The sequence below is a fragment of the Chelon labrosus genome (assembly GCF_963514085.1).
Source record: "Chelon labrosus genome assembly, chromosome: 7".
Taxonomy (NCBI): domain Eukaryota; kingdom Metazoa; phylum Chordata; class Actinopteri; order Mugiliformes; family Mugilidae; genus Chelon; species Chelon labrosus.
In genome coordinates, this window is record NC_140343.1 from 15046631 (window position 1) to 15060946 (window position 14316).

Here is a 14316-nt window from a genome sequence, read left to right on the forward strand (position 1 = left end):
TCAGTCAAAACAGGAAGTGGTAAATGATGGAAGATATTTTGTTTAACAGTCCGTATTAAAAATGGATCAAATCATCAGAATATAAAGATTTAACAACTCAATATTACTATTGGCTATATAATATATATTTGATTAAGGTGACAGTTTGGTTTTAAATTCAAATGTTGTGATTTGTATTGTTTTTCACACTCGGTACTCTCGTGTTGACGGAGTATGAATGAACAGTGGAATTGGGACGGCAAACGCCCGCTCTCTCTTACTCTCTCCCTTAACTGCTATAGATTTAACCACGTTCCTTTATGTGTAAAAAAAAATCTTAACCAGTTAGTGTGGAGTGACTAATTTAAGCTATTCCAACGGGTTGCAAGTTTACGGGGGGTTACAAACAAGTCCTTTTATGATTCGGAATTTGAATGTGAGGGCTTTAACATTGCAAGCGGTTGTTTCCTAATGCGTGTATTTGCTCTGTCAATTCCTGCCAGCCTATAAAGGCCCTTAGTTGCTATAGGGATGAGGTGTCCATGGCAACAGTGTGAAATAAGGAGACGTGTTGTTTAATGGACAACACATAAAGTTGACCGGGTGAGGGGGACGCAGAAGTGATGGACTGCCGTCGGAGACCCCATTTAAATTAAAACAATAAAACAACTTATTTTGGAAAAAGGGAAAATGGTTGTTTCTTTAAAAAAAAGAAAGAAAGAATAAAAATCAAAAAATAAGAAGCTTATCTGACATAAAAGTCTTAATAAAATCCATCACTCGTTTCCATTTGCACGTTCACATACTGATACAAAACTGAACAATATACAAATAAGTGCATATAAAAATAAATTCACTCCCAACACAGAATCCCTTCTCTCACCAAAATGTATAACATCAACTATTCAAATATCCCTTTAAGTCTCATGAACTACATACAACCTAAAAATAATGCAGTTGTCACATTTGAAGTCAGCCTGACTGAAAACACTCTGAGATACAAAACCACTAAGACCATAAGAAACTAAGTAAGCCCTCTTAGATGGGGGTGTTGCATTTGTATTAGTATAAAATGATCAAATATGTTGTGTATGAAGGGGTTAAAAGTGATGTTGGACTACAGTAAGGTAGCTATAGCCCCTTGGTATTCATATTGTTGAACCAAACCCTTCACAATTCTTCACTCTCTCCTTCAGATAAACTAAATAAGAGACTTATTTTAAAGTACATCAGTGCTACAGGTAGCTTGTGTTGAAGTGAAAGCACGAAATAATATTAAGTTCAAAATCTATTCTCAGTCTTTTCTATAACTTCTACTTAGCTCTCAGGTAGTTACTGCATGTTGTTTGATGAAAAGTTGTTCCTTTCAAGCTACAATGGAGATAAAAATCCCATTTGAACAGGCAGCCTCCTTCTAAGTGTCGTGCATTTTGTTATCCTCTAAAACCACATAAATCCACATATACATGCTTCATGAAGAAATAAAAGTCGCCCCTTTCCTTCACAGAATAAAGAGCTTTTAAATAAAATACTGACCTATTTACAGCTGTGATAAAATGAGAGGAGATTGCATTAAGACAGCAACGTATCTGTCCCGACCCTCTCTAATGCTGCTTTGACTATGATATGTACTTAATTGCTGGCAATAAGAGTAGTTTCTGCTTTTTTGTGGTGCTCACCACAAGCCACAAATAAATCTTTAAATTAGTTCTAAAAGCCAAAGCCACTCTCAGGTGAGACTGTCCTTATTTAAAACTCAGGCAGCTTAAAGCGACTCCTGGTCAAATCTCCAGAGTCTCTGCTGTTTTCAATTAGGAGGTGGTAGCCGAGGATTAACTGTCCCCTTGGTGCTCAAACTCTGTCTAGCTGAGGAGATAAGATTACTGGCCTTGAAGAAGAGCTTTAACACCAGAAACAGTTATTCACTTGTGATACTGTGTGGCTTATCCGACAAGGCTACCCGTGAAAACAAAAAACACGCTCAAAAGCAGCAGGTGGAGGCAGAAATCATGGGGGAAGTGGGGCTGGTCCTTCAGGCCGCAAGGTCGTCTGAAGCAGGCGCAAAGTCACTGGTGCGCAGAGCGTTGGACTGAGCCCGTCTGCGGGCCAGTCTGGAGTTGGAAGGAGGAGAGAGCCTCATGGAGCAAACGATGACTCCAACGTCCTCCTGCTGCTCGTCGTGCTGGGATAGCTGCCGGTTAAATGCGATGGCTTCTGCTGCGAACTGGGTCAGGTCTTTGGTGCTGCTGTTCCTACAAGACAAAAGGAGGCAGAACATGATAAGAGAGACAAACCTACAAATTGCAGTGACATTATTGTTTATCCCCATCCCTTGACATATATTAAGCTGGATCCTCTAAGGGCTGGAAAAACTCTTCCGGTGGGCTGTCTCAGGAGGTGGTTGGGGCTGCCCAGAAGCCTCAGTAGCATCGCCCTCTATGGGAGCACCACAAAGCTCTGGTTACCCCTGAAATCTCTGGAGGAGGAGTCCAAGGTGACACGGACACGAGAGGTGCTGATGTACAGAGACTCCATTGACCCAAAGGAGACCCAGACAGGAGTGGTGGTGAAAACCAGAAGGAAATGGAGTGCCCAGGCTGCCGTGCTGGATCTTGAGGCACGACTGCGGCACAAAGATCTGGTGGGAGTGGTGGCCCATGGCGGAGTGGGCCTGGGAATGTTCCCTACACCATCTCGGCACAAGGAGCGCAAGGGGAAGGAGAAGCGCAGGAAAGTGCAGGAGGAGGTCAAGACTGCAGTGGAGGAAGGAAGGATAAGCAGAGCAGCTGGTCTGAGGCAGCAGGGCCCCTGGACCAGATGGGAGCAGGCCATGTGTTGGGAGCAGGCCATGGACCTGGGAAAAGTAAAGACCCTGAACTAACATCTTTGTTCAGCAAGAGGCACTCTGGAACACATTCTGAGCTCCTGCCCAAAAGTGCTCGGCCATGACAGTGCCTTGGGAGTAGCTCACCAAGTACGACCATCTGGTCATAAACTGCCGAGCACAAGGCTGGAAGGCGAGATGTATGCCCATCAAGGTTAGCTGCAGAGGGTTTGTGGGGCACTCACTCCACAAAGCCGTTAGTGTACTAGGCATTACAGGAACAACAAGGAGCAGAGCCAGCAAGAGCACCACCAAAGCAGCGGTGAAAGCCTCGAGATGGCTCTGGATCCAGAGAGGAGAACCATGAAGGCAAGCGAGCCCCACCTGAACACAAGCCGTGGTCTGATCAGCCACAGCTGTGTCGTCTGGGAGAGGGATAGTTGAAAGACCCGATGACCCCAGGTTAGATCACTGATGATGTGTTCAGGTTCATCAGAAGATGTATTCAAGAACCACCCTTAAGCAAATATTCTGATTACTCTCTCAACTGGTCAATTCATCATTTGGCCAAAAACCAGGATTTAAATACTGAAAAATGAAACTGTCGTAGAGCCCAAAGTGATGTTTTCGAGCTTCAATCTTTTTTTACTTCCTCTTTTTAAAAAGAGTTTTTGTTTAAACTTCATAGAAAACTTGTTAGACAAACCTCTGAAGAATATGAGGAGTTGGAAGACCTCTCTCTGGAGCATTCTGTGAAAAAAAGAAGCACAATAATTTACTCACAGCTTTAAATGAAATAAAAATGACATAAATTAAACACAACAGATTAGACAAGATTAGGATAACTAGTACAAAACAGCTTTTCTGGTGCACAGATGTAACTATACCCACCCCTTGCACCCAAGGGTGCTCGAGGACCTGAGCAGCACTGAGGCGCAGAGTGGAGTCTCGGACCAACAGCTTGGATATGAGATCCTTGGCTCCCTGTGTGATGTGAGCCCAGTCCTTGTCTGGAAACTCATACTTGCCCTGTTGGATGCTCTCAAACAGGTGACTCTGAGGAGAGAAGATCAAACATCTTCCTGTAAAATAGTTGTCATTTCACTGAAAACAGGAACCGTAGTGGAGACACACATACTGTACATGTGGACCATAGTTAATGAAGCTTATGTGAAAGTTCAATAAGGAAGAGATGTGTCCTCAAGGCCTGTTTCCCTTCCTCTTTGGGGAATGCGGGATATTCCAGCCACTTGACTTCTTCATTTCTTCTGCTTTCCCATGCAGTCGAAATCACTTCATCCTCAATATCTACGTCACCACTCTCATCCAATTTTCTATTTGACACCTCTTCTGAGTGAACCAATTCCCAGTTCACATTCTTTCAATTCATCGCAAATCTGTTAAGCTGCCTTTCAGACAGTCTATCTTGCAACATCCAAAAATGTTAAAGGAAGGCAACTGGACTTAGACACAGAGTTTCTTAGAGACATTTCGCTTCAAGTAGCTTAAACTATCTCCACCTCTTCCTGGTCATCCCAGGGGTCTCCATCTCCAACTGCTAACATCATCTGCTGCTCCACCACCACCACCTATACTCCAGGAGGTCGTGTCCTTATTTTACTTTATCATCTGGGATTAAGCTCCATGATACTAATTGAGTTTGACTGTCTAAATAACTATTGAGCAACGGAGCCTATGTGTCAGCCAGGGCAACATTTTTAACAACTAAACCATACACATAACATATAACATGGTTCAATTCCACCTGCAAGTCTCGTATAACAACATCCTCTATTCTTCTTCTTCTTCTTCTTTTTGGTTCATTTGATTAAAACAATGACACATTTTGGCGTATCATCCCTCATACTGAGATGCATTACACAAAGAGAATTTTACATTTTAATCTAAACCACAAATTCCAGTTTGTTTCTTTTCTTAACATTAGACTTCCACCAGAAGCACGCTTCGCTTGAAGTTCTTTCTTTTTCTGTTCCTGCCTTTATCATATTACACATTTATTTTGTAGAGCAACATCTATAATATATTGATTTTAGGTTTACTATCATAAAAGATCACACTGGGGCTGACTGGGCAAGCATACCTGGCACATTCTGCATGTTTCACCGCGGTCCCAGCCACAGTCTGTACCACAGTGGCCTGTGAAGGGTGGGCTGCCACTCAACAGGATGTAAAGGATCACCCCAAGGCTCCACAGGTCACAACGTTTGTCGTAGAAGGAGGCCTCATCAGTGAACACCTCCACTACTTCTGGAGCCATGTACTCTGCCGAGCCACACTGAGAGGGAGAAAATTGAAAACACAGGAAAATAAAGTCAGTGTTACTGATCAGATTAGTTCTGTGTGAAATGATATCAGCATGAATTTAACATGAGGCAGTTACCGGTGTGGTGAGCTCTGGAGTTGTTATAGGTGTACAGGCACTGCTGAGCTTTACTCCACTTCCCAGGTCAAAGTCACAGATTTTTACTGGGGACACCTAAATAAATACATACAACACATATTACTATACTGTTATTTTCTGCATCTTTGGGGATAACTAAGGTTTTTTTGCGTTAACCATTAAAGGACACTTACTCGATCAGTGTATTCACAGAGTATGTTCTCCAGCTTAAGGTCTCTATGGGCTATCCCTGAAGAGAAGAACATTGTCACCATGACAATTACAAAAAAAATTCCCAGCTATTCTCTAGAAATGAAATAGAATAACGTTTCTGATGTCAACCTACCTTTTGTGTGTAGGAAGTCAAGGGCTTGGGCAATGTCCTTGACTACCTTACTAGCTTCCAGTTCATCAAAATACTTTCGGTTCTGGATGTGTGTAAGAATGGAGCCTGTAGGAAAACAAAAAATGACTTGCAGCAATCTTCATGTGTTTATAATGATGCATGTTTGAAAATGGTGCAATTGTTGTTGTTGTTGTTGAATTAATTTACACTTACCTCCGCGCAGCTTTTCGAATACCAAATAAAAGCAGGAGTTGTCCTCAAAAAACTGAATCAATTCCAAAATATTCCTGTGCAAATATGTTTTTGAGTTGATTAGAGAGTGCGTCCTTCTGGGTTGGTTTTAATTTTGTTAAAAAAATAAATAAAATGCTCAGATTAAACACACTTACTTGTTTCCCTGACACTGGTAGAGGGTCTCCACTTCTCGAAACACTCTGCTGCGGCTGTGCCCTGCACTCTTCTCTATGATCTTTATAAAAAATTAAACAAAGAAGTTAGGATCAGCCGACTGAACAAAAATATAATCATTTGATACAGAGCATTTTTAATCATGGTCTTCATTTAACTGATTTTAGTACAACTGTAAACAAAAAGTTAAACCAACCTACCCTGTTTAAAATACCGTTAACTTTTAACAAAATTAAACAAATCCACCTTTAATTGAGGTGGATTTGGTGAAATCTAACTAACCCCACATTAGTAAAATGTAAATAAAATAGTTGGTGCCATATGACAACACCATGCAATAGAAATCACCTTCACAGCATACTCCTGTCCATTGTGTATGCTTACGCATCCTTGAACTTTAGCATATGCCCCCTGGCCCAGGACCTCATCTGTCAGTTTGTAGAGATCTGAAAAATGTGATATATGAAATTGCAGTAGATGTTAAGGAGAATCCTGCTTCTGCTTTTACTGCACGAGTGCGTCTCACAATTTATTAACTCTTCATTACCATCAAACGTCCCTGTGAAGCTGTCTGTTGCCCTTGTTCTTTTCTTCTTCTTTCTTTTAGCTGCATCTGGGATGTTTACTGGCTGGCTCTTTTCAATATCTGGAGAATCAGAAAAACCCACATGCAAGTGTATTAGTTTAGTACACCACACATTTAAGTACGACGTATACCACAAGTGTGGACTTGAGTAACAGAGAGCCGTTGCAACAGCTTTTAATGTTGTACCTGCAGGGCCTTGCGAAAGGTGCTGTCGTTGCTCTGTGGTGATCCCATTCTCCTGAACAGCCCCATAGTTTTGCCCTACTTGGCCCACAGCCAGGGAGTTACCCTGTAACAGAGAAGGAGGCCGCATTGGAGGGGGAGAAAGGGAGAGAAAGTACGAGAGTAGCCAGGGAGATCAGGTACAGTAGAGAAAGCAGGAGAAACTATACGATATTTTCCCTGCAGATAAATTAGACTACAGAAAAAAATGTACATTGCTGAAGGTGATACATTATAAGTATATGGTTACATTACAATTCTTACAACTTTAGAAATGATGTTCCCCTTTGACAACCTGCCAAAACTGTGAGCTGATGAGAAAAGAGGAAACAGCGAGACAGGTCTTATGTCACCCTGGACATTACCAGAAGCTTTTACACAGTCATTTATAGTGCATGACTCACTAAATGTGATGAAACTTCCATGTTTCAGAGCAGACTACCATGACAGCCTGGCCTTATCTATCTGCAATGCTTCAGGAAGTTAAAGGCTTTGAAATCAGATGCAACAGCTGAGCAAGTCATACCTGGAAAGAGTGGTGGAAGGCTTGCAACTCCGTCATCATGCTGTGCCTCACCATATCTGCCAACTGAGAGTACACCATAAATATACTCAGTTAGTAAGCAGAGACATAAATATCAGGGATGACAAGCGAATGCAAATGAAATAATTCGAGTAGTGGAGGACATACAAAGTCTATACCTAGAGGTATATAACCTGATATCTATCAAACGAGGGTTTCCTCTTTGTTTGGCCGTCTATTGTAAGACTTTGTTTCGGTTAGTGACTGAATGACCACAGGAGTTTCACGTAGAGTACAGTTCATTTTAACCTTTTAAAAAGAACAAATTTCGTTTCGCCAAAAAAAAAAAAAAAAAAAAGGACGTCAAATACGTTAGCATTTAGCGTTTTATCTGCCCAAAGTTTATATGGAGATTGGCTGTTACCCAACCTAACGTCAGCAAATTTAAGCCGGCAGTTAACAATAGCGACGAAGTTACTTAACATTGGCAACGTTAGAATAAAACTGCACCATAACCAACAGAAAACAACGAATAAAAATATTAGCAGACCAATAGAAAAGCTAGAGTAAGCGTTTGCTGCTGCCTATCCAAACCGTATGTTATTGTCATTAGCCCCAGGTAGCTTGCTAGCTAGCAAGCTAGCTGGGGCTAACTAGGAAGAATCGGTACCTAGCTTGTCTTACCAAATAATGTCCATTTGCAAATTTGTCTTTATAGAAAGGTCAAGCAGGGTTAAAATGAAAATATAAAGCACTCTAACCTGGACACCACACTAACCGAAGCCCCTCTGTCAAAGCCTCAAACAGCTGATGCAAGGTCCCACTGCTAGCTGAGCTCCATCATCATACAACAGCCAGTGACGTAGTGGGCGGGAAAGCACGTAAACATATGCTTGCTCCGCCTCCTCCTGCATTCCTCCTTCTCCCATTGGTCGAGGCGAACCCTGCCGTTGCTACGTCACCTGGCTTCACTCGTCACCACGCCCCAGTCCACGTAGAGGGAATTTTTTGTGCATGATGATGACTATTATTTACACACACACACACACATTAACTTTTAGTGGTTTGGCAGGATAGCCCTGTCAAGAGGCACGCTCAGGCCACATACCTGCAATATTTCACGCCCATAATGTGCTTTGTGTTCGTATTGTTTTATTTACTTCTGATGTCATCGATCTAAACATGTTCTACATGTTTTCACATCTTTAGTGCAGTGTATACATACAAAATGAAAACAGGCATCAGCAAATGTAAAAAAAAAAAAATGCATTTTTTATGCCCTCAAAACAAGATAAACACATCATATAAAATCCAACGTCAAATCTTTCATCACAATAACACTGTATATCAAAACATACATGCACAATAGGGAAGAAAAAAATCAGCACAGAAGATAAAGATTTATAAACTAACACAAATAACTGTAAGGATGACATTGCAGCACCATGACGACTGTACAGTACGTGTGAAGCTACAGTGCCATCATCTGAAGACGTGTCGATGGAAATCCATGCATACAAATGTATTGCTATATAATAGTTCTCTGTCTTGAGTCTTTTGAAGCTGATGTTTTCTCGTGGGGCTCAGATAAATGTAAACTCCTTTGTCCGTGTGGTTTTGTTTAATTGCATATCTTCTCTGTCATCTCTTTCTGCAGGAAAAGAAACAAACAACAAGTTAAAACATCAAATCTATGTCGTAAGCATTGTATGAGGAGATGAAAAACAAAAAGGTGTTGTTCCTCTAGACCAACAACAGAAAGAATTGCCCTGGGTGTGGAAGGTGGGACAATAAAACAGCGTCTGTTTACAGGATTTATCTTTTATACGCTGCGCTGACATAAATGTCTCATCCCTATTTCACTTTGCAGGCTGTATTACACAGCCACGGCTTCATAATGATGATAACTGAAGCCTTTTATTGACGCTTGGAGCGCCATTCTCCATCTGCTCACAAGTGATAGCGGTCTCTTTGTTAGAAAATAACAGCAACTATACAAACTCTTTCTTATTACATGACTGCACTAGGTCAGCAAATTCTCTTTGTTGCTTCAAACCAAGGTAATTTATTCAAAGCAGTTAATGAGTTTCTGTCGTGATGGAAAATGGAGGGGAACAAGGGAACTCTAATTCGGTTCCCAGTGTCCTATGGAAAACCACCATCTGAGGAAGAACACAGCCCATGTGTTATATTCCCACAGAAAGGGTAAATGTGCAGTCTGTGCTGAAAAACGCAATTTCTTGTGGACTGAACTAAACCAAAACACTTCAAGTCAAACACTGACTTGAAGGAAAAAAACATAACGCCATCGAGTTTACCCACAACAAGGTTATAGATAGTAGGATGGCAGGTATCATCTGCTAGACTGACAGTTATGAGAGCCATACTGACAACCCTCCTATTAGAAAACATCCATCTGATTTTTTTTTTCATGCTCCTTCACTTTGCCCTCACACATCTGAGGTCACACAGGCATCTTACCAAGGGCTCCAGTTCAGAGTGATCAATGAGGTTGAACTCTGAGATGAAGTAGTAGTAGTGCTTGTAGCAGGTATTGATGTGGGCCTCCGCACCCATGCTGCAGACGCTGTCAAAGTGATGGATGTAAACGTGGACAAACACCCTGAAGAGACGGCTCAGGATCTTCTTGCACACCTGCTGGAAGTTCTTGGGGAAAGGAACACCTAGGATGAAGAAGGGAAAAAGAAATGAAGGACTTCCACGTAAAAAGCTGCTTGATTAGGCATTAAAAATACATGTAATCAACCAAGGTGTAATGTTATGTAAGTGACACAATTTCTCATCAACGGCTTCAATATTTGACTGAGAGGAGGTAATACCAAAAACCTCAGTTGTTGGGCTGATGATACTCCATTGGGACTTTTTAAAATAATGGATGAAAACATTTCAGTTGCTAAAGATCGCTATTTCAGACTGTCGGTTGTCTATGTTCATAAAGACAACAAAAACAAAAAGGCCATATAAAGATGTAACAAAGCAACATCTGGAATCATGGAGGAGATTCGAGCCATGTTGCTGTTGATCATGATTCACTACTTTGCAAACTGTGTCATTCAGTGCTAGAGAAGAGACGTGCAAAAAAGTGAGCAAAATATCTTAAAAGCTACTGTATTGCAAGACTGACCATGAGATGAACTATAGAAAGTACTCAACAAAAAAGAAATGTCCTGTACTGTGAAATAATTTTGCAGGAACCAAGGTTGGACCTTAGTTCTTGTGGAGGAAGTGCACTGACTATGTCCATGGGTTCCTAGTCCTTCGTTTCCACATTGGAAGCACAGCATTGGTTGTCAGGTAAGGGTACAGTCTGTGCTCCAAAAGTTTCTAAAGAGCGTAGTAATTAGGATTTGTTTTTGTTTGTTTTTAAGACAAAATTAGTGTTATTGTGGTCAAATCTTTTTACTACAGTACATCGGTGCATGCCTTACTCTTCCTTAGAGCCAGAGAGCATTGTGAATACACTGTGCAAAGAGACGATTGCTATCTTGGATGAACTGCCATGGTCTAACAAATAGACAAGACCCATTTATTGAAATGTTTGTCTAGTATAACCTTCATCGATTAAGAGATCAAATAAAAATACTAAAAATGTACATCCATTCTGTACAGAAGGGCAGAGTTTGGCCTTCACAGGGACATTTCAGTGCTAACAATTGAGCAACTGTGACTCACTCCTCGTTATGCATAATAGTCTCACCTCTAATAAATCTGATTGATAGCTGATAGCCAGATCTGGTGTTGAACTAAAATAACGCCGCCATCACCTAGTCAGTCTCCTCTAAATGTCAGCCTCATTGTCTAATTAACCTCCGCATGAACTTAATCATTGTATTTGAGCGCTTAATGAAGGGGAACAGCACTGCACTCAGCAGCACAACAGTGATGTATTAGGTTATGCACTCAATAATAGTCTGAAGCCTTCATTTGTAGACTCCTCACACACACCTACTCTGGTGGGGAAGATGTCCTCATTGTTGATGAGCGACTCTATCCAGTCCATCAGCAGATTCATGTACTTGAGAGCAGGCAGCTTGGTGGGTTTCTTGTAGTCGTCGCCATCCTGCCATCTGTACTCGTACCTCAGTCCCCCGGACATAATGGGACATGTGCGCTCGGTGCAGTACTCGCTGACTGTGCCGTAGATCAGGTTGATCCTGTTAAAGAAATCCACCACGTGAACCGCGATCCAGTCATTGAGGTTTTCCCCCTCTGGCAGCTGGACCACTTTCCTCAGGTCCAAGCCGGACTTGAGCGAGGCCTGGGCCTTCTTGTAGAGTTCAAAGCGCTGCGTACCGGGCTCAAACCGCTTCCTTGGCCTGAATGTTTTGTCTTTGCTGAACACTTGTCCGAGACACAACGCCATTGACTCAGTCGTTTCCCCTGAGATAAGGGGAGAATAAGCTCTCCAGAGTAATGATTAGGTTTGAGTTTGATAAAGGGTGACTTTCCTGAGAGAGGGAACCAGGCTCTTTTCTGCTCTGAAATCAGGTCACAGGCGGGTCAGCGTCTTTCATGTAAAGATTGCAGGGAGTTCTGGTTTTCAGATGGTGAGTCGAACTCTGTGAAGCAGAACAGCAACAGGCGTGTAAGGCTCTTTTGTTTGAAACGAGAAAACCAAACATAGCATTGCTGTCAAGCAGTTTAGAGTTTTGAATTTTTAAAGAAGTCATAGAAACCACAAGGTCAAACATTTTTTTTTTAAAACCACATCATTAAAATGACTCATAAAAACATGAGTACATACATACTGCACATTACTGTTGCTTTACTTGAGCATATTTCTGTAAGGACAGTGTCAGGCAAACTGTATCCCCCAACAAGACGACACTGTGGAAGCAAATGTCCTCAGTGAAAAGGTCTCATTGCTCAACACAAAGGCTCTCGGTGTAAAAACAGTTAACGTGACAACTGATGGAAAACAGAACCCTTGAGGAAGTGAATAGGAAACACAAACAATAAGTCATTTTTTTTGTTTTTGACAAGACTATTACACATCTGGCAAGGTAATACATCCTTCTTGGGACTTTAATCTCACTGAACAGCATGTGATTCAACCATTACTATTATATTAGCAAATTACTTTGTTATTGGACAATAATATAGACATACAACAGACTCTCCACTGATTTGTGCCTTTTTGTCAGGTACTTTAAAGGATTGTTGCATAAGATAGCTCTGCAGATTTGGCACTTCAGTCACATTCAAGTGAATGTGGTTGCAACACGACACTATATCCGCATTTGTGTCCCGAGTCTCGTTCTAAACTGGAGGTCTCACCATTTCCTGTGGCTGTTGCTCTGAAGGTCCTGTGACTTGAATTAGCATGAGAGTCTGTATCGTCATTATAGTGCTGAAATGGATGCTGGTTGCAAACTTTCAGTTTAGGAATTCATTTCAAAACCTCACAGATTTTTCCCATGTCGGTTAAGCTTTTTGTTGACTGGGTTCTGTTAGATGTTATTAATTTGAGGAGAAGGAGATGATTGAAAAATGCAGCAGGGCACTTAATCTTTCCACTAGCTTTCATGGTCTGGCTGATCTCTGTTCAAAACTCTGCAGAAGGAGAGTGTGAGTACGTGGTCATGAGATAGCTCTAAAAGTATCCATAACAAAAGGGCTCCAGAGGGAGGCTCGCAATTACAGCTTCATCCGATCCTCAACTCAGGAAGACACTGTGCCAGCAAAACAGAAAACTGGACTCTCTTTTGGATCTTAAGGCATAAATGATTTATACAAAAGGTGACAGCGTGTGAGAAGAATTGACTTCCATATGGATCACTTTGCTTCTCTCCGCATGCCTCAACAGGCTCAGACTAAAGCATGTCTGATCACGTATCGTGGCTGGCAGACCCTTCATGCATACTTTACTGGTTTTGGAGGATCTTGCCTCTGACACTGCAGACTAACAAAAGTCTGGGAATGAGAAAGAAAACAGCTGGTTGAACAGACTGCAGGGCGCAGTAACCACAAACAAAAGAGGAGTCGGGGGAGCTCACAAACAGAAGATTACAGAATGGAAAATACTCTTTGCACTGTACCTGGCTGAAATCCTGCAGCAGAATGTCTGGAATGTGGCGAAAAGTTGTGGGAAGTTTAGAGAGCTTTCACGTGTCCAAATCCTTTGATTTTAAACTCACCGCAGAGGTCAGCTCCAGCCGCTCTGCCCTCTCAAGCGCCTCTGAATTCTCTGTGATGGTCACTAACAGTCCGGGAGGCTCTAACTTCCCTCAGCAGCACAGACAACACAGTGAAAAGAGGAAAAAAAACTGTTTGGCTTCTCTTCCTGTGAATGATGTCACATCCTGACTTTGTCTACTGCTGTCTATGTGTCTCTGTATGCGGGTGTGCGTGTGTGGAGGACCTATAAATTGAAAGAGAAGAAGGGCTGAAATGGGCCTGACTCTGCCCTCCTTCTTTTTTTCCATCTTTTTTTTTCCCCCTTGTCATCCCGTAAGCGGAGGAGCCAGCCCACTTATCCCACCAGCCCTCTGGTGAAGGTCCTGAGAAAACAACCCTTCCTCTTCAGCCACTTATAGAACACAAGGGGCAGAATGATCCCACAAACTTTTCTGGATGCTTGGCAGTCCACGAGACTCTTTTTTTTGGTGAAGTCTCAATAACATGTCATTTAAATTCTTGGCCTTTTAAAGATATTGTCGTTGAACTCGGAGCATACCCTTAAATAGAAAGACTGCAGCTCACCACAACGTCTCCTCAAAACATCAACATGAATCTGCATGCAAACCATCAGCATGTTTGACTGAAACGGTCCGCTTCCTCGTGGCCCGAGGGGATAAATGTTCTTTAGGATAGCTGCCCCGACTGTTCCCTTTGTCTTGAAATGAATGGGCGCCACCAAAGCATAGAGGCTGTCCATTTCTTTGATGTATATGACACCCAACCTAAAAAACAACTGTCTAGACTCTTTGTGAAATGATTCCCTGTAGTATGGGAGTGACGACATACTATATGTAGGCAGCAGGATGGTATCTCAAGTGCCAAGTTG

At 42.0% G+C, this 14316-nt stretch overlaps 2 protein-coding genes across 2 annotated transcripts; both read right to left on the reverse strand.

The window, feature by feature from the left end:
- Positions 1-724: 724 nt before the first annotated feature.
- On the reverse strand, positions 725-8320 carry mknk1 (MAPK interacting serine/threonine kinase 1). The gene is made up of 14 exons (XM_084548779.1): positions 8051-8320; positions 7293-7355; positions 6731-6833; positions 6506-6604; positions 6307-6404; positions 5940-6019; positions 5764-5837; positions 5551-5655; positions 5399-5454; positions 5205-5300; positions 4905-5099; positions 3695-3859; positions 3510-3553; positions 725-2231 (listed from the first exon to the last, which is right to left on the reverse strand). Exons 2-14 carry the CDS (start codon positions 7344-7346, stop codon positions 2012-2014), a joined length of 1389 nt encoding a protein of 462 aa, XP_084404905.1. The 5' UTR covers positions 7347-7355; positions 8051-8320; the 3' UTR covers positions 725-2011.
- Positions 8321-8416: 96 nt separating this feature from the next.
- mob3c (MOB kinase activator 3C) lies at positions 8417-13810 on the reverse strand. The gene is made up of 4 exons (XM_084548780.1): positions 13349-13810; positions 11256-11869; positions 9771-9973; positions 8417-8940 (listed from the first exon to the last, which is right to left on the reverse strand). The coding sequence occupies exons 2-4, from the start codon at positions 11671-11673 to the stop codon at positions 8911-8913; spliced, it is 651 nt and encodes a 216-aa protein (XP_084404906.1). The 5' UTR covers positions 11674-11869; positions 13349-13810; the 3' UTR covers positions 8417-8910.
- Between the last annotated feature and the right edge of the window lie 506 nt (positions 13811-14316).